The 20,209-nt window shown below is 46.7% G+C and overlaps 1 protein-coding gene across 1 annotated transcript; it reads right to left on the minus strand.

Annotated features, from left to right (window-relative positions):
- Positions 1-1,799: 1,799 nt before the first annotated feature.
- On the minus strand, positions 1,800-10,963 carry SFRP2 (secreted frizzled related protein 2). Its single transcript, XM_082726737.1, has 3 exons — positions 9,892-10,963; positions 7,140-7,220; positions 1,800-2,938 (listed from the first exon to the last, which is right to left on the minus strand). Exons 1-3 carry the CDS (start codon positions 10,388-10,390, stop codon positions 2,634-2,636), a joined length of 885 nt encoding a protein of 294 aa, XP_082582863.1. The 5' UTR covers positions 10,391-10,963; the 3' UTR covers positions 1,800-2,633.
- Between the last annotated feature and the right edge of the window lie 9,246 nt (positions 10,964-20,209).

Raw genomic sequence — 20,209 nt, forward strand, 5'->3', positions numbered from 1 at the left:
AGAGAGGCATGACGGCAGGAGGTAGGGATTGGATTGATGTCTTTGCTGCTGGTTCCTCAAAGTAAGAGTGAGAGAGGCCATGTCTGGCATTCACTTGCTCTTCAGATCTGAGGCTTTTTCTCCCATTAGATGCGAAGGGACTTCTGACTTGCCCGGAGAGGGAGCATTCAGATATATCAGAGTTTTCAAAATTACTGATTTTCATTAGTTTTTGATGCATCATATATACTTCCCCCTCCTAATTCCTAATTCCTTGGTTTACTATCTCCTTTTTTTTTTTGGTCTTCTTTTTCTCCTTTTTTTTGTCTTTTGCAGGGTCCCTGGTCTCTTGTTCCAAACACTTAAAATGAGTTTTAGCCTTGATCCATGAGCATCTCTCTTCTAGTCTAATCCAGAGTAGCCTGGTAGGAAGGGGGTTTATCTTGAGTTTGTGGAATCAGATGAGAAGCAGTCAAGTGGCCACTTAGAGGAAAATGGAAAGGGTCGTCAGAATCAAATAGCCCAGGTAGTGGGCAGTACTGACTTTGGTGCCAGAAAACTTTGAAGTACTGTAGAGAGGTCATGGATGTATGTTCAGGAAACTATTAAAGTAAATCCATGAAATGCTATCAGATAAAGCTTCACATGAATGCTGGTAAAAATTTCAGATTTGATGGGGACACTCTATTGCTCTCACATATTACCTCTAGTTATGCTTAATGTAACTGATAAGTTGTAAATATATAATAGTAATTGTGATCATTTATTTTGTTTTCACTCCCTTATATAAGCTCCATAAGAGCTAGGATTAATGTATGTATCCCCAGCACTTAGAACAGACAAGGCTTGTAGCAGATTCCCAATAAATATTTGCTAAATAGATAAGTGCTACCAGATTTCTGTACTCCAGTCCTAGGTGGAATAGAAGACAGAATTTGTTGTCTGAACGGCCTGAATTTCAGCCCTGGCTCTGCCTCTTAGGACCTGTCTGTCTAGCCTCTCTGAGCCTCAGTGTCCTCATGCACTTAACAGAATTTCTATGGAGGTTCCCACACAAAATAATGAAGCATTTGGATGGACATTTTGTGGCTGGACATCTGTCTGTCTCCTTCTCACCCTAATGCCAGTTCTTCACCGTCCCTTCCCTACCCTCTGCCTTACAGTAGATATCCTTCAAATCAAGGCTCTGTATCTAAGGGTTAGAGTTTAAGTGGAGAAGGAACTGACATTCTTGCAATGGTTCTTTTCATTACAAAAATCTCAGGAGACAAGGGGCGCCTGGGAGGCTCAGTTGGTTAAGAGTCTGCCTTCGGCTCAGGTCATGATCCCAGGATCCTGGGATGGAGCCCTGCATTGGGCTCCCTGCTCCTTGGGGAACCTGCTTCTCCCTCTGCCTCTGCCTCTCTGTTTCCCATGAATAAATACAATCTTAAAAAAAAAAAAAAAAAAAACAAACTCCAGAGATGAAGAAGAGCACAACTGTAAGGGTCATGAACCTCGGGTTTAGAGTAGCGTTGCCATATAGCTACAACTGAAATGTTAAGAAAGGACAAAAGCAAGAAAGTCCTTTGTGAAGCCTGCAAATCTGTGCCTCTTGGCAGGGTCTGCAGTGGTAAAAGGTGTACGAGATCTGAGGTATGAGGTGACAGCCAGGTGGTGTGTGGTGGGGGCAGGAGTTCAGGGGACACTTTCCTGAGTCACTTAAGATAGCAGATCCTTCAAACCACAGTGGGGTTGGGCCTCAGGACAGGGGAGGCGACCACTCTTGTATGAGGCCTTCCCATTTCCTTCCACTAAGAAGAAAAGACAGAAGACAGGCAGTAGGTAAAACAGGATGTAAAGTTTATATACAAGAATATAATGTTTATCTGAAATATTTACAGTGTTGGTTAAAGCAATATTTTTACAACTTTTTAAGGTCAACTACTATGTATATTACAGGTAAGCTACAATGGTTTAATTTGCAAAATTAAGTAAAAAAACGTTTTAAACAAAGCTTAAAGTACTCAGGTGAATTATAAAATCTGTCTGTTTTGCCCTTTAGCCAAAGAACTCCTGCTATGATGGTTAATGTGCTTTTGATGAATGGAAGTACTCTACCCAGAAATGCAGGATTTAAAATGACAGGTGAATTATTATAAGGCTTAGGTTCTCAGTCTCAGGCTGGAGCTGAGAGATGTCGAGATAACAGCCAGCTTTATCTCAACGAGGTTTGTGACCCACAACAGTTGGGGCACATAGAAGAATGAAACCATTTGCACGTTATGGCAACAACAGTGGAAAGTGAAAATCGGTTGACCCAAACCAAACAGAAAAACAGACAAAAAAAATCAGACCCAAGTCACAGTTGTACCTCTTCAAAACTAAAGTGAGCTATTTAAAAACTTCATAAAAATATTCATGATTTTATTAGTTTGAACATTTCTACAAGATCTGGGTGGGTTTTCCTGTATGTGAAAACAGCTATCCATGCCCAAGGCCTCCTAAGGCCGTGTAAGTCAGGAGAGGCTGGGGGTGCAAACGTGCAAAAAGGCAAGGGAAGCTGCTCCAGGCTGAGGCCTGGAGCCACAGGGCCTGTGCTTGGGAAATGAGAGCTGAGGACCCAGAGCAGAGAGGGTCTCCTGGGCACCCCCGGAGCTAGCCTGGGGGGCAGACTAGCACTGCAGCTTGCGGATGCTGCGGGAGATGCGCTTGAACTCCCTCTGCCCCTTCTGCCACCGCTTCACAGAGGTGATCACCAGCTCCCCACCCAGCTTCTGTCCCATGACCAGATAGGGCGCATTGATGTCGTTCATCTCCTCGCAGGTGCACTGCAAGCTGTCTTTGAGCCACAGCACCGATTTCTTCAGGTCCCTTTCAGACACCCCATTCAGTTTGTAAATGGTCTTGCTCTTGGTCTCCAGGATGATTTTGGTATCTCTGTTGATGTAGGTTATCTCCTTCACTTTTATTTTCAGTGCTACGAAGACAAGAGGGGGTAGGATCATACCAGTTTTAAGAAGGGAATACGTACAGAGTGGGAGCTCTCCTCACCTCACATGTTTGTGAGACTCGGCCTGGGGGAGGGAAGAAGAGCTTCCTGCAGCTAATGAGCCTGTCAAGGGCAGCAGCTGGCTTCATTTCTAAAGCCTCAAAGGGCTCTCCAGGCACCTTACTTCCAATCAGCCATCCTTCCAAAAATCTCTTTGCGAGACCCAATTAACTTTTCTTCCTCACCCTTGTGTTCTTGTGTTTCTATGTCCATTGCATGTGGTTTGCGCTCTCCTCAACAAATGACTTCCCCTATTGGAAACTAAAGCATGAAAAGAAATGCCCGACTCTTAGGTGAAACGTGATCCTTCTGTGGCCATAAACTTTAAACTCAATTTATTACGTTGGAGAGGTTTTTGGACAAACCTGTAAGGAAATTATATCACACAATCATTGTTTTCTAAAGAACAGACTACAGGGAAGGAGAATTGATCTTACAGCAGCTGCATTTGATTTGGTAAAGCAACTGGGAGAAAAAATACCCAAAACTCTAAGAGCACAACATGTTTAGCTGTAAAAGTGTTTTTCTGAAGATCTCATTCTCATCTGCTATCATTTGCCTGTCTGTGGCCAAGGAGTTTACAGATCATATGTACCATTTCCAAAATGGATAGCATTCACTAGAATGCTAAGACCAAAAGTAAGTGTTTGACTATAAAAGACACATTTTACAGTCATGAATAGTCTGCTTTGGGAAAGAAAACCCTACAAACATACATGCTGGAATTAAACTTCAAGAGTCCATGAAGGCAGGGAAAGGGTAGAATCTTAAGGTTGGAAAGGATCATCCCATTGAAATCTCTTGTTGATACGCAAAGAATTTGGAAATCCAGAGAAGTTAGTGACTTACATGAGGTCACCCTGTTAGGTTGTGTCCTGACTAAGTCTAGCTGTCAGAACGCTGGTTCCCACACCTCCTTGTCTAACACTGCTGTGGTCTCTTAAATTTTTGATCCTGTGTGGCACATGAACATGCCCAAGTGTGGTGTAGCCTAAGACTCTTAATGACACTGACAGTGTTCGGTATAGATGGTGTGCGAATGGCACTTCCTGACTTTGATGAAGTTGGATGCATTATTTAAATTAGTCATAGAGGAAGAGGGTTTGTGTGTGTGTGTGTGTGTGTGTGTAACTGCTTTGGGGATCTCTCTCTGTCTGTCTCAGAAAGGGAATTTGATTTTAACCGTGGTTTTTCCAGCTGACCAGGAAATGACTGAAGCTCAACTCAATAAATCAAAGATGCTGTAATTTGGCCAATGATTGTTTTGTCTGACGTGCATCTAAACTGTAGTACTGAGTTCTCAGGGTTTATGGGACTTAAACCATGGAATAAGTCACATGGAGATGTCACCTGTTCCTGATGCCTCCGCATAAGGGCTAGGGTGGGAAGGTTATATGGTGGGAGAAGTGATGATATATTACACACATAGAGCATGTGTGATAGAGCTCCTGGTCATATAAACATTCATGAGCTCCACACATGAGAAAAACGTTACTTTTAATCATGAGGAAGATTTATTACTTATCTTTTCTTGTTATAAAATAACCAACTTTGCAAAAGCTCACCATGGGAAAACATCACCCATTTCCTCCCTGGATTTTCAGCTGGGGCCAAATATAGGGAATAAAAGCCCTAAAATAACTTTTCCTGCCCTGGAATATGTGAGTGGGGATGTAGGAGGTGGTAGGAGGCAAGGGGAGTGGTACTACCGGCTCCAACAGCAGGTTGCATGCACAGGGAAGCAGTTCTGGGCGATTCCTTCTGCACCAGTACTTTTACCATTGCAGTGAGGAGGCCTCTGACATTTTCCCTGTACTTCAGGAGTGCAGTGGGGAAAGAGCATGATGCTTTCGTGGATGACTTAAGTTAATTATATTAGATTTCTATCCTTGTTCCTTCTACCTTTCCATTACTTTCCAAAGTAGAGAGGCAATATAGAATACTGCTTATAAACCAGGAGTATAAGATATAATTCCTACAATTCAGGTTCATTATCCCTTCTGAGACAAAACTAATGTGGGGGAAATAGAAAACAGAGCAGTGAGGTAATCTGTGTGCATGATACCTTAAATGAGATGATATTGATGTTCTTTTGAAAGGCTTTCTCCTCTAAGGAGAGAGAACAGTAGGGCACGCGCGCGCACACACACACACACACACACACACACACTTTTTTAGGGGCCTAGGTCATGATAGAGCATCCTTAGGAAGTGGGTCTTTTGTAAGGGAAGCCATAAAGCAAGTATTAATATGTGGGTGTGTGTGCACAAGCCCTAATTTCAATCATTTTAGAGCCCCATGACATCACTAACTTTTTCATGGAAAGTCGGGAGAGAGATCTGGATTAAATCTAGTGCAAAGGACATAAGCTGCCAGAAGAAAATGATATTTTATATAAACTTTAATGCACATTTTATTAAAATTATATTTTTCTATTTTCCCCTTAATCAAATCTTGTAGCATGGAAGCTCAGAAGTGTGTTTTGGTAAGGCTCTGGAGATTTGAGATTGCTGCTACCAGCATGCCTGGCCTTCTACTCCTTACAGTTGTGTATATTTAAATACAGACATTCGAAACCCTATCATCCCATTTGTAGTTCTTCCTGAGGGGATAGATTGGTTAGGACTTAGGAATGCCTCCTTTCTTTTTCCCTTCCTTGGCAGTGCGAAGTTTTTCCTAAAGCTATGGCTGTTCTAGGATCAGCTGAAGTTAAACCCAGGACACTTTTGGAAGAGAGCCAGGGTTGTAAGGAACAGTGATTGGATTGCTTCCAGAGTTTCAGGGACTTGATCTGGTCTGAGCTTGCTGGGATGGTAAGTTGTAAGGAGAGAGTGGAGAGGCAGCCCCAGCAGTGAGTGCTCAGGTGATTTCTCTTAGTTTCAAGGACTTTGTTCAGTACACAGAGATGTTAATATAGATCTGTTAGACTCCATTATTGTTTGATAGAACAGGAACTGTACCTGCTTACCAGTTAAGTTCAGCCTTCTGCTTGAATACTTTTAAAGGATACCAGCCTCTCAAAAACATCAAAAGGCGTCAATTCTTGGAATGGGACATTCTTATGTCCCAGTGAATGTCTCGGTGAAGTCCATGGCCATTCCAAAGTTAGCATGGGTTCTGTGTCTAGCTGGGCTCCTGACCTCACCTTGGGGCCCTCAGGAGAGTGGAGAGGTGCTGATGAAGCTCTGTGTGGACAGTCTCCATTCCTCTTCCCTCTTAAATACTCTCTTAAGGGGAGTCACCTACACACTATGAACCTGGGTAACAAATCACACACATTATTGTCCCTAAGCTCTGTGTCATCATGTCACCTTTCATGTGTTTTGCCAATAGAAATTCCAAAACTCGGGCGCCTGGGTGGCTCAGTGGTTAAGCCGCTGCCTTCGGCTCAGGTCATGATCTCAGGGTCCTGGGATCGAGTCCCGCATCGGGCTCTCTGCTCAGCAGGGAGCCTGCTTCCCTCTCTCTCTCTCTCTCTCTCTGCCTGCCTCTCTGTCTACTGTGATCTCTCTCTGTCAAATAAATAAATAAAATCTTAAAAAAAAAAAAAAAAAAGAAATTCCAAAACTGTATTTTGTTCTTCTTCTTAAATTTTAATACCTTGGATGTAGTCACTAGTCACATAGTCACTAGTGATGGGATGCAAAGGAGCAAAGTGTTATGGGCCATGAGTATGGTAAAAATATTTGATACTGGAGTAAATTTTTATTTTTGGCTGACTTAATGCCTTGAATTTGTTTTGTTGGGGCTAATATTTACATGTTTCTATTCCTGGTACTCACATCAAAGTGACTGAAAGAGAACTTGGCCAAAATTATGCTTATTGGCAAGAAAAAGACAAAATGAAAAATGTGCCATAGAAAATTCCTAATTTGAGTAATTCTCATTATTTGATTATTGCTTAACAGAACAATGAATCTCACCTAATAAGATACAACTCAGGGCAAGATAGTTACATAAGGAGACAACTAGGATAGAGTGAGTTAGAGGATTTTGGGAAAGATGAGCTATGATGGTATTTTACCCAGGTCTTACCCAGTAACATCTTAATGATTTGTTCCTTTAAGTTTTACTGGTAAATAAAACTTTTGAATGTGAAATGTTTTGTTGGTGGAGGTGTATTACTTACCAAAATCATTTTTACAAAGAGTTTCCATTATGTCGTTGTCATCCTCATTTTTATTTTTGCAGGCTTCACATACCTTTGGAGCTACAAATGTGAAAAAATTAGTAAATTTGCTTAGAGGGGAAAAGCAGGTGGTGTTTATAAACAACTCAAAGGGGCTTATCCAGACAAGAGCAGCAATTGTAAGGTAACACCCCAGCTTCTGCCTCTTTTGAAAAGGCTTACTCAATCCTAAGAATGTCTTCCATGACTCCCGTTTTTTGGTGGGCAAAACAAGAATGCCTATAGTTGTGTTTAATAAATGACAAATTACCCCCCCCCCCAATGGTGTGGTGGGCAGAGTGTACAGAGGGTTTTGGTTCTTTAGCTCTTCCTTCCAACCCCTGAGACAAATTCTGTCTCTGAAAAATTGCTCTCAAAACCTCTCTGAAGAGAATACCCCAGAAGAAACTTGAGGGGTTTTGGTAAATCAGTTACCACAAAATATGCCCACAAGATTGTCTTTTTCAGTTGCATGGCACAAGTGCAGGTCAGGAGAGTTGTATCTTGGGGCGGTGGGGGGGGGGGTTCAAGATATTCTCAAGTCTGGACTAGAAGAAGTGGCTAGGGCTGTCTGGGTTACGTTGGGGCTCTTGCCTCTTTAGATACACACCTCAGCAACTGCGGCAAACTGCTCTCACGGGTTCCGTATTGCCCGTGGGCTTTCTGTCAAGTGTGTGGCTGAGTTAAGCTGCTTTTATTTCATTGTTATCTTCCTTCCTGGTGCAGGTTCTTCTTGCTCCTCTTTGTCCATTTCAGACTCTCAAAAACAATGCCCCCACCCCCAAATCAATAAACAGTGAACCAAACAAAAAACCCAAAGCTTTTTCTGAAGTGACCATAATTGAAGCAAACGATCCGTGGGGGTCTGACCAAATATAGGAATATGTGCTAGCATGACAATCAGAAAGCCTATTAAAGGCTCTTCTAAGAGTCTGATTTGGGTGGGGGGTGGGGGGGGGGGGAGGAAACATACTATTCCCTCTCTTGCATTTATAAATGTGCAAATGCTAGGTCTAAAATTTAGTTAAGGAGTGTCTGGGTGGCTCAGTTGGTTAAAAGTTTGCCTTCAGCTAGGGTCATGATCCTGGGGTTCTGGGATGGAGTTCCTCATGGGGCTCCCTGCTTAGCAGGGACCCTGCTTTTCCCTTTCCCACTCTCCCTGCTTGTGTGTGCTCTCTCTCCCTCTCTCTATCTCTATCACATAAATAAAACATTTAAAAAATAAAAATAAAATTTAGGTAGATTTGATTTTCATTCACATGAAAGTGAATTTTCACAGAAAAAACTTTGTGACTTATGATATGAGATATGTATCAAATTAGAAAAATTGCAGAGCATAGTTTTGAAGACCATAAACTTTTATTTTGAAGGGGGAATATAGAGATTTGGAGAAACGTTTATAATGTTGGTGCTGATGGTGGAAAGAAATAAAAACAAAAGTAACACACATAAAACTGTCCTTAATTCCCCTCACTCAAACAAAATGAAACATTTCCAATTAGGAGCTCTAGGAATGTATATAAAATGTTACTAACCTGTATGGTTGGTCTGTGGTATATGTTGGACAAATGTTTGAAATATGCCAAACATTTGCAATAAATTAGAAATCTAACCAATAAGATGATTGCAAACTGGAGGTGCCTGCCAGGAAAGATTGCTAAACAACTGTGCATTTTCTTTAACCAATGATGGCTATAGGAAAACAATTAAAGATTGAAAGGGAGAGGCTGTAGGAGCCCTGCAAGGAATTAGGAAGCTCCCTTTCCATCTCAGGGGGACTGAATCACTTTAGACACATTGTGTATATTTTTTTTCAGGAAGAATATCAAGAACCCATGAGGTTTTCATTGCTTTGATGGTTTTTTTGTTTGTTTGTTTGTTTGTTTTTTTTTTTTTTGCACAGGAACTCCCCCTCTGTTTTCTAAAAACCTGGGAAACTATCTTTTGCACAAATTTTCGCCAGTTAATTAAAACCACTCCTAAGATATAAGCTGATTAGTGATAGAAAAATGATTCCTGGAGATTCCCTTTATGCCCCCTTCCTTAGATACCCGAGCAGTACAACCAGTGCTCAATTTTCAACATGCTCTGAGACAGTACGGCTTTTATTTCCAAAACCTAAGTCAGCAAACAACAACAACAACAACAAAATGCCTTCCAGGACTGAGTGTTTTGGCTAACCTGCCTGTGAAGGAATGTTTCGGTGCCTAGAATCCTGCTGGATGCTAAGAACGTGTTGCATGAGGCTGGGCGAGGAGCCTCTGGCCAGGGTGCTCACTACCCACTCCACACAGGACCATTTCCAGCGCTTTCAGAATTGTGGCACCAGGGCCAACATCTTTAAAAATAATTGCATATCTCTAAGGAAAAAACGCCTTTTAGTTCTTCGTTTCCTTCCTTCCTTCCTTTCCTTGCCCTCCCCGCCCCCGCCTTTTTTTCTTTTAACTGTCTCTAAGAAAGCAACTGGTGTAACTTGGAAAGGATTAGGAGGCTTGGGCAGGGGAGGGGGCGGTGTGTGGTGTCTCAGATTTGTCCCGATGACACACGAGGGCTAGAAGGGCGTCTGCCCCTCCTGGGACTGGCACCTGTGGCGGAGACACATCAGGATGTGGGTGTGGGCCGCGTGATTCTCCCCCACAAGGCCTTTAGCGGAGCTGGGTGTGAACGGGGAAGTGAGGCGGGGCGAGGGGGGCGAATACGGGGAAAGGCTTACCTTCCTCGGTGGCCGGCAGAAGGTGGTCGCTGCTAGCGAGGGGTATGCAGAGATCGTTGTCCTGGGGGAAACGGTCGCACTCGAGCATGTCCGGCCAGGGGAAGCCGAAGGCGGACATGACTGGAGCGCAGCGGTCCTTCACCTGCACGCAGAGAGAGTGGCACGGCTGGATGGTTTCGTCCAGGTCATCGAGGCAAACAGGGGCGAAGAGCGAGCACAGGAACTTCTTGGTGTCCGGGTGGCACTGCTTCATGACCAGCGGGATCCAGGCGCCCGCCTGCTCCAGCACCTCCTTCATGGTCTCGTGGCCCAGCAGGTTGGGCAGCCGCATGTTCTGGTACTCTATCCCATGGCACAGCTGCAGGTTGGCCGGGATGGGCTTGCAGTTGCTGCGCTTGTAGGAGAAGTCGGGCTGGCCGAAGAAGAGCCCGCGCGCCGAGCCCAAGCAGCAGTGCGAGGCGAGGACGAGCAGCAGCAGTGAGCCAGGGCCCTGCGGCATCGTGGGCGCGCGACCCCTTCGGGGCGGAGAGCGGAGCGGGGGAAGCGGGAGGCAGCCGGCGCTGAGGTCGTCCCGGCCAGATGGCTGTGCTCTGCGCGGCTCGGGGACCTGGAAAGCCGGCGATCGGGCGACGGGAGCGCGGAGACGCCTGGCGCAGGCAGGACTGCGCGGGAGAGACGCTGTCCGCTCGGCTTCGTGCGGCAAGCCAGAGCTCAGCTCCGGGGGGCTCCAACCCGGGGGGAGCAGAGTGAACTGCAGCTGGGGCCCAGCCAGAGTTTTCTTGGCCTTTTTTATGCAAATCTGGAGGGTGGGTGGGGGAGAAAGGGAGGAGCCAGGGGAGAGTAATCCGAGGAGGGTTGGTCACTACTCTTTTGGTCTGGTTTTCCGTTGAGAATGCCCCTCACGCGCTCCCTGGAAGGGAACTCTGCCCCCGCCTCCTTCAGATGCTGCTGATCGTGTGCTCCAGGATTATTTTAAACAACAAACAAACAAATAGACACGCCTGGCAGCTGCGCCCCACGGGTGGGCGTGCGGAGCGCGGGCTGCAGGAGATGGGGCTACCGTGGGGGACGCAACGGGTGGCCTGGCCACCAGGTCCTGGCGGGAATGCGCTCCGCCCCCCGCGAGGCCCAGGTCGGGGATTGTTTGACCCCGGCCTTAAGTTTCTGCTTCTACCCCGGAGCTGCGCGGAGGAACTGCATCTCTTGGAGCCGAGAGCCGCAGCCCTCGGGCTCTTTGTGACTTCTCGCGCTCGGGACCCGCTCGCTCGAGGCCGCTTCGGCGAGCGAGCGTGATTTTCTCTCCAGTGTCCAGCCACAGTTCCAGCCTGGCCCATCTCCTATGCCCTTTTAAAAAAATCAGAATTATAAATAAAGTCGTGCGAGCAAAACTTAACGCGGAAGGAGAATAAAACATTGGAGTTGTTATGTTGTTGGAGTAACTCTAGATTTTTGCCGTTGTGGAAATGCTTTTGCAGAATGTCGTCAGACTCATACACACTGCCCACCATTTCCCTCTTTTGAAAAAGAGACTTGCCCCATCCCCCCTTCCTGAAATGAAAGGGACGATTCAATTCTCGAAAGCAGTGCGGGCCCTAACACACACAGTCCCCCGTGTGGCGCGGCGCTCTGCATGGGCCCGGTTTGGAAAGACTAGTGCCGGGCCCGCAGGACTGGCGGAAAATGCGTCAGGTGGGCAGCCTGGGAAGGGATAGGGGGCAGAGGAAGAAGCCTTGCCTAGAGATCCACGAGTGCCAGTCGTGGCCTTGGTTCATTCATCCTACACACATCGGCGGGTATCGAGTGTGCAAAAGGTGAACAGACAGTCGGCCGGCCTTTGCTTTCGTGGAGCTAGGGTTTTTCTGGCCTTAAGGAGTGCAAACAGTAAGTTTACAACTGGAAACTGGGACTTGGGTGCCAGAAGAAAAAGAGAGAGAGTGAGTGAGTGAGTGAGTGAGTGTGTGTGCGCGCGCGCGCGAGGACTCCTTACCCCTAATCGCCCAAGTCCCCCTTAGGGGCAGGTCGTCTCCGCCCCCTCAGCCTCCCTAGCGCTGTAACCGTACGGGTCCAAACAGAAAATCCCGGGAGAGCGACCCCGCCAAGGTTCTTTCATATGTAAGGGCGCGCGTTGTTACTACTTTCCGGCCTCTCCGAGCTCTCCACAGGCTCTGTCCGTAACTTCCCTATGCCCCTGTTCCGCCTTTCAGATTCAAGTCCTCCCGTCTGCGTTGGGGTCCGAGTGCTTCAGAGAGGGATGAAACGGGTGGATGGGGAGAGCCAGCTCAATGTTATTTCCGACCCCTTCCTGGCCGTAAACACATCAGGAAAATCGCCGTCTGGAAGCGGAGGGAGAGCATCTCCTGGTCTCCAAGAATCTATGTCCCTAAAAGTCCAGCTTCCATGTTTTCTTTGACCCGGGTGATCTTCTGATGATCTCCTGGGGCGGCAGCAAAAGACCGCTCTTCGCGGAACTAGCCCTGGGTCTTTCTTGACGTTTCTAACAAAAGCACCAAGAGGCCTAAAGCCCCCGCTCCCCAACACAAACTGTTTTGAAAATAAACCCATGAGACGCAAGCACACCGACTCAAGTACTTAATCAGAATCGGAGCTCTGGGAGATGCTAGGACTTGGCCCTTGGGGCGGGAAAGAGGACTCCTTCGCTTCCGCCGCCCCCAGCCCCAACGCCCTCCCCTGGGGTCGTCTCGGCCCTTTAGACCTCCTAGCGCGGGAACAAGGACCCCGAAGCCGTGGCGTTCGGGTTAGGCGGGGGAACGTCGCACACCCAGGAGCCACCGAGCAGCGAGGCGTTCCGCGGGTGGGCGCGGCCCAAGGCATTGTTTCCGCAGCCCGCGCGGCCCCACTCGCCGCTAGGGGGCGCCGGGAGCCTCGCCGGAGTCTCCATCCCCGCCACGCGCGGCGTCCCGCCTTGACTTGTCAGGTTCCGAGGCCCGCGGGGTCCCCATCGCACCTCACCACCCAACGTAGAGCTCATCCTGCGCCGACTGCGGCTCCCTTCCTCGCCTGGAGTCTCGCCCCACTCCCTTTCCATTCAGCCACCCCCTCGCTCCTTCCACGCCCGGCCAAGCGCGTGTCCGCGCGACAGGCGCGTCCACGAGACCAGATGATTGAAGGGGGACGAGAAAATAACGTTCCACGGAGGTCAGGACGCGAGCAAAGACCTCTGCTTGTGTGAAAGCCGCACGAACGCCGATGCTGAGTGACGGCCCCGGCGCGCCTCCCCAGCCGAGGTCGCTGTGCCACCACGGAGAGCGGCGCGCACGTGGTGCAGCGCCGCGGGGGCGCCTACTCTCGGTAGACTGTGCCGCGCTCCTGGCTGGCGCTCCGGCCTAGGGGCCTCCTCAGAGCCTCGCCACCCAGCGAAGGCCAACAAAGCATTTTGCGTTTACAAACCGGGAGCCAGTGCCCCCTTCCCGCCCCAACCATTCAGTATTTGCCCGTTTTAGGAACGGCAACTGTAATCACCCACACCCAGGGTGAGCGGAAGTGGGTGCTCGCCTCGCAATCGGCTAACAGGGGGCTGCCCAGGAGTTCTTGGTGATAGGGTTGGCCATCTCCGTGCCCCACACTCGTGCCCCCCCCCCCCCCCCCCCCCGCCCCGCGCAAGGGAACGAAATCCCACCCAAATGCTGCAGGTCTGAAGTAGAGTCTCGAACCACCCTGTGTTCTGGATTTGGCCTCGCTTTCCTGCCTGTAGTCAAGCACTGAAGAATCCCCTGGCCTTCCACTGGCCTCCCCGCCAGTGTCGCCAGAACCACCGCAAGTGTCTGGGCCAGCAGGTCTTCACTGTCGTGCTCGGAGGGAGCTTCAGTCCTGCAGCTCGGCTCTCAAAGCGGGGCGCTGGCGGGCCCTGCACCTGCGGGGTAGGAGCGAAGAGCCTGGGAAACGGCGCCTCCCGGCCGCGCTCCAGAACGTTGACTCTTCTGAGGAGTTGGAGCGAGAGAGGGGAGAACCACGTGTACAACATGCCGGTTTCTAGACTCTCAAAGCCCAGCACCGGCTACGGAGAGGCGGTCTTCAGTTCGAAACAAGCTCGACGGTCCCGCTGACCGCCCTTCCTTTAAAAGACGGGAAAGCTTGCGTTTCGAAGCTCCTTGCTAAAACGCGCGGCCTCCCGGGGGGCTTTGAGGCGAGATGGGAGACAAGTCCTGAGTCGGGATGACCCCGGTAGAAGGGCAGGGCGGGAGCAGGCTGGGGAAGCGCTGGGAACGGCTAGGCGCGCCCACGCTGAGGCCGCACTAACACACCGGCTGAAGGCACCCCGTTTCCCGAAATCCTCACTGTCCCCCGACAGGTGGGTGTGGGTATTATCATTTTGCAAGTGTCACGGGGACACTGAGACACGAGGGGACTGGAGCCGGGTCACACAGTGAGATGCACTGCTGGTACGCCGCGTGCTGCCGCTGGGTGCAGTTCCGGTCCCGACAGCCTTCGCAACGCGTCCAGACCGTCCGGACCTGTTGGGGGTCTCCACCAGCGTCGTCGCTTGGCTGTTATCGGCGCGCAGGCCGGCCGGATGGGTGACGTCAAGCCTCGTCCCGGGGCTGGGGACCCGGGCCTTCCCGGTTCCAGGCCGGATGGAGAGGCGCTCTAGCCCCAGCATCCTTCCCTGGGATTCGCGGCAGCCATCTGGGGGCGCCATTTCCCAAAACAGAGCATCCCGCTAGGGTTGCAGTTGCTCCCTGCACGCTGTTGAGGTTCTGAGATCTTTTGCGTTTCTAGAAGTTGGCCGTGAGGCTGGCTTTTTTTTTTTTTTTTTTTTTTTTGAGGGGGTTGTTGGAGGGAGAGATTAGCTTGTTCTTTCGCCTTTGGCCTTCCTTCCGCTTGCGTTCAAGAGTGAGGGCGCGGACTGCAGCTGGACGTGAAGCCGGTCGCCGCAGGCGCACGCGGGGCAGGTGCCAGCCACTTCCCTGCGGCGCTTCCCAAGGGATCCGACGCAGATTCCGATACCTAGGTCCCGGCCTGCGACGCGAAAGCCCTTGGCCGCATATTAAGAAAACAAGAGTCGATTCGGAGGACCGACAGCTGACCGACTGCTAACCCGAACTCTTGAGCCTCTCTGCTGCTTTCAGGTTTCAAGGGGCCAGCGAGCTCGGATTTGGAGCTGAAAAAGCAAACGAAGGGTGTAGGGAGGTTCGGACTCGGTGCCCTCTTTTCCCCAGGAAGGGCGAACTGGCCGAGGAAGGGTGCGGGAGGGGCTCTGGAGACCATGACTTTGGTGCGCGCTATGCCAGAGTCCTTGCGCGGGGGGACGGCTCCCTGGGGGTGAAGCAGCAGCGGTCCCCTGGCCTTCCCTGCCCGCCACTTGGCGGAGAAGGAGGTGGCCCTGAGAGAGCTGTAATTGCAAGTCAGTGTTAGCTCTCTGGTAAGTCCAAAGTGAGCTCTTTGGTGGGTCCAAAGCCAGTGTGGACCCCCCCCCCCCAAACTTTCAGAGGCCTCTTTTGAACCAAGTACAACAAGCTTGCTCTTTTAGAAAAGCCTGAAGGCAGTGGATGGATACTTTTGAGCTCAGTAGAATGATTAAAAACAGGCTCTCTAAAAAGATAAAAACAAAACAAAACAAAACAAAAAACAAAAAGAAAAAAACGAAACAAGAACCGACCAACCAAACAAAAACTAGTTCCACTCGCAGTGATAATCTACTGCAACAGATCATTTTCTTGCTCCTTCCCCAGCTGCCTGAGTGTTTTAGTCAAACACCGGTGTGGGATGGATCGAGAAAGATGTTTTATAGTGTATTTTTCTCAGGCACATCGTGGAGGCTGTCTGTGGTTGGTGCTTCGGAAAAGACTTGGTTCGGTTTCTTTAATTTTTACCTCAGTGAGAAAATGGCCCTAGACATTTGGGGAGAAAGAATGAGACTTGGGCTTGGCATGTCCTATATGCAGCCCTGGACTGCTTCTGCTTTGAAAACAAAACCAAAAATAAAACCCAACCCAACAAAACACCTGGGGCAGCTAGCTCAGTGACACAGACCTCTGGGAAGGAAATTCCATTTGTGGAGAGTACATGTCCTTCCCAGCAACCGTTTGTTCTTTTGTTCACAGCATAAAGTCTCCGATTTGCTGGACCAATAGTAATTCTTTGATTTGGGGGTTCAAAACTTTGAAATTCATGTCAACTGTGTACATTTCGTTCATTTGGCACTCTTAATTAAAAAATCCATTTATTGAGCACCTCATATATGTAAGGAGCTCTGCTGGATACTTTCCCTTTCCTCTTCCCTTTCCCCTTCTTTGCAATTTTCCTGTCTCTTTCTGGGGTCCTAGCAGTTTATTGCTCAGTGATGTGTCGCAACCGCTGATGAGACTTGAAATGAAGCATCTCCTAATTGCTCACATTAGGAAATCCTGAAAGGAAATAGCAAAATCCCAAGACCATTCATAGAGGGCGGTCCAGAAGCCATAGAGTTTCTCTGGGAAGAAAGTCCTCTCCATTGTCTGATTTGAACAGCAGGGGTCACTGGCTAAGCTGGTGTTTCACTCTGGTGGGAATTTATTGCCATCAGATAAGAGCACAAAGTCAATACAATAAAGCCTGTTGGCTCTAAAGCAACAGATGGGATCTGTGTTCCTGCATACATGTACAATCTTTCCAGAGACTAATCCCAGAATAAAAAGCCCTTTGTCATTCTTCCTGAACTGACTTTAGGGACACCTTTCCATACTCTATGTTTGTTTGGGTCCTTATAATGGTAGACTTTTATGCTGCCCGAACTAAGAAATTTGTCAGATTCACTAAAGTGATTCATCCTTTTCTGACAGATTCAGTTTCCATAAACCACAGGTATTCAGAAAAACAAATAAATCTGTAAATTAAAAAGAACATTCATTTTTGGTTGTTTTAGTGTAACCTGTAATTTCAAACTATAGTATTCAGCATACCCAGACTCAGCCCTCTGACTGAGTTCATTGGCACTAAATGTTAACAAAATTTCATTAGTAAACCTAATATTTCTTAATAGTTTGTAAATCTCTAGCGGTACAATGCGGAGGGAGATATTGCAGAGAAATAACATTTCCAAATGTTAAATTGGGTTTCTGGTAGGTGGCCAGTCTGTGAAATATCTAGTGATCATCTCAGCCATTTTGTCCAGAGTTTTGCTGTTTTCCGTTAGTTTCCTTGAAATCTTTATTAATTAAAGAAATTCATAACAAGTTCTGCCCTGGAAGGAAAATAAAGAAGAAAAGAGTACTTTTTATGAGTATATTTTATGAGTACATTTAACTTATTATTATTTGTACTAGTTCAGAAACCTTTTTCCATGTCCAAGTTTGTCTGGATTAGAGCTTCAAAATGAACAAGATTATCTAAGGTTTTCTACTATCAGTTCTTCCCTGGAATAAATACTGAAAACAAGTCTTTAATCCCCTTTTGTTTGGTATTATTAAATTGAAAATTTTAACTTGTTATGCTCCTTATGGTTCCATTCAGAGGAGCTGAGTGTAATGAGAGTGGAGAGAAGATAAGGGAAGGGGGAGATCAAGCTTGTTTGGACACAGCCTCAAAACCAGATTTCTTTCATTTGGAAATCATTCTCTACCCCCCGTCCTGAAAAGGTGTACTGTTTCCTAGAGTACTCTAGTGGTGTGTGAAAGACTTGGACAGGTAGTCACTGGGACGATTTCTGTGGACTGTTAATCCGTCACCACAGGAAGAGCAAATATTCTGCCCTGCTCTTGTCTTTAACCGTAGATGATGTAATTAGCAGCCTAATGCCTTAAAGAAGGAATCTCTCAAGTTCCTTGGGGTTTAATTCCATCTATCTATTCAAAAGATCATTGGGCCTCTACCATACACTGTGGGGGTTATCAAAATGTCCTTGCATATAAGGAGTTTGTGGTTTAGTATTTGTAAGTAAAAATAAAATTCCCAATTATCTGCATTTAGCTTAAAAGTGAAGATGGCATATATTTCTGAGGGTAAAGACTTTTCCCCACTACACTGAGGTAAAGGGATTTTTCTCATAAAGCAAAATATGTGTTGCTAGGGAAAGGAATAACAAGGCCTAAGCATTTGCAGGTCATGTCTGAGAAACTTTGTTGCTTTTTGAATTGTGATAGAATATAGTCTTTTGTATTCATAAGCCTTATTAGAAAGCAGACAATTAGAAACTTCTGTAAAAATCTTGAGAGATCTGTTCTTTGCCCTCATTTAAGACCAGCTTAAACTAACAAGGGAATTAAATTCTTTCTAGTTTATAAATTTACTTTCAGAGAACAATATTCAGTGTCTTAGAAACCCTAAACTGCAATAGGTACAGGGGAAATTATTAACCACCAGATAAATGATGTATTTTTCATAGCTGCGTTCCCAAATCAACAGCAGACAACTGACTAGAAGACTGAAGGGAATGGATCGGAAATGAAATCAAGTTAAAGTGAAACTTACATTTTCACTCATGAATTGATTTCCTCCCCCAAATTTTGCTTTGTTGTTTACAAAAGTAATCCATGTAAAATATTTAGGCAGCACAAAATTATAAAGGGGAAATTGGATCTCTTTAATTTCAGTGCTTGTATCTACAGAAAAAAGTGAAAAATAGTTGTATTCTTTTAACTTAAGAGAAAATGAATATACAAAGCTTTATAAAAATGCAATCAAATGACATTATTTGTAACAACTTTCTATATGTCAGGAAATGGAGATTCAGGTCTTAATAAATTACCTCTGAATATAGTATTTGAACCATATTTAATTTCATGAGTGGGTTCCCTCCAGGTTCTTACCCGCTCATAAGTGGTACCGATTTGTAGTGTCTGAGTTAGGCATATCATGATTAGGATGGGTTTGGGCAAGCACCTCGTTGTCCAGATTTCTCCCAAAATAGAAGTTCGATCATAATTTCTTCTGGCATTTGGACTGATTGGCTACAACTCAGAGACTGTATGTCTTGTATTTCTCAATGTGATATTTCCCATATCAGCTTGGTTGAAAAGAGGAATTTTAGATTTGCAATGAGAAAAAAAAAAGCAATCGAGTATTTCACCTTTCCTCTTTTTTATTTTTATTATTTTTTTAAGATTTTACTTATTTATTTGACAGACAGAGATCACAAGTAGGCAGAGAGGCAGGCAGAGAGAGGGGGAAGCAAGCTACTGGCGGAGCAGAGAGCCCGACGTGGGGCTCGATCCCAGGACCCTGGGATCATGACCTGAGCCACCCAGGAGCCCCTCCTTTCCTCTTAACCTCAAAAATGGCCTGGTTAGTATTTGAGAAGGTTAGCTCTTATTTTTCTGAACCATTTTTTTCCCATTCATGTATTTCAAGTATCCCTTTGTGCAGAGAAGAATGTACTTTGGGAAGCAGAATTTTCTGGTTCTTGGAGAACATACTTAGAAGGCTCATTTCTGCCTACAGTGAGGGTGATTGACAGGGAAGGTGGGGAAATGTTGAGTCCATAGTTATTACTCTATGATTGTATGTTGTCTGGGAGAGGAATGTGTTCACTCTCAGGTGGGTGTAGTTTTGGAAGGGGAGTGTCAAAATAGACCTGACAGACTCACATGAGTAGTAGTCCTTTTGTTCACATACTTTGTACCTTTCAGACCTGTACTAAGTAAGGATCTGGCATGAAATAGCTGGAAACTCTTTTATATATTGTGTCTATGTTTTACTTCCAGAATTAATTTAGCTAAAGTAGGTTTTTGATTTGCAAGATATAATGGGCTTTTTTTTAAAAAAAAGATTTTATTTATTTATTTGACAGACGGAGATCACAAGTAGGCAGAGAGGCAGGCAGAGAGAGCGGGGGAAGCAGGCTCCCTGCGGGGGGGAGGGGGGAAGCAGGCTCCCTGCGGAGCAGAGAGCCCGATGTGGGGCTCCATCCTAGGACCCTGGGATCATGACCTGAGCTGAAGGCAGAGGCTTTAACCCACTGAGCCACCCAGGCACCCCAATGGGCTATTTTTTATGTACAAGTATGATCTCATTGAATATTGATCATTGAGATGTGCCATCCCTTGCTTTTATAGAGGTAGGTACACTGATTTATGCAAATTGTTTTTCCCAGTTCTCCTTGTAACCACACATTAGTATTCATTTTTTTTAAGATGGTGAAGTTAAAATGGTGTTTGGTCACTGGCAGAGTAAGTTGACTAGTTTACTCAGAAATTACACATACAGCCCTGAGCTTCAGTCTGATGCAAATCATGGATAACATATAATACTGTATTAGTCAGGATGGGCTAGGTAACAATCATCACCAAACAACAGAAATTTGTCTCATATTCATGCAAAGTTTGCTGTGGGTTGGGGGGCTGTCCAGGGAAGCTGATTTCCCAGCTTGGCATTCCCAGCAGCT

Source organism: Mustela nivalis (genome assembly GCF_964662115.1).
Source record: "Mustela nivalis genome assembly, chromosome: 4".
Classification (NCBI taxonomy): Eukaryota; Metazoa; Chordata; class Mammalia; order Carnivora; family Mustelidae; genus Mustela; species Mustela nivalis.

Excerpts from the sequence above, each read along its gene's own strand:
- SFRP2 (XM_082726737.1), bottom strand. The coding sequence starts at position 10,390 with ATGCCGCAGGGCCCTGGCTCACTGCTGCTGCTCGTCCTCGCCTCGCAC. Across the intron at positions 7,221-9,891 it reads TCTGCCGGCCACCGAGGAAG|CTCCAAAGGTATGTGAAGCC; the intron begins GTAAGCCTTTCC and ends TCACATTTGTAG. Across the intron at positions 2,939-7,139 it reads TCTTTGTAAAAATGATTTTG|CACTGAAAATAAAAGTGAAG; the intron begins GTAAGTAATACA and ends TTGTCTTCGTAG.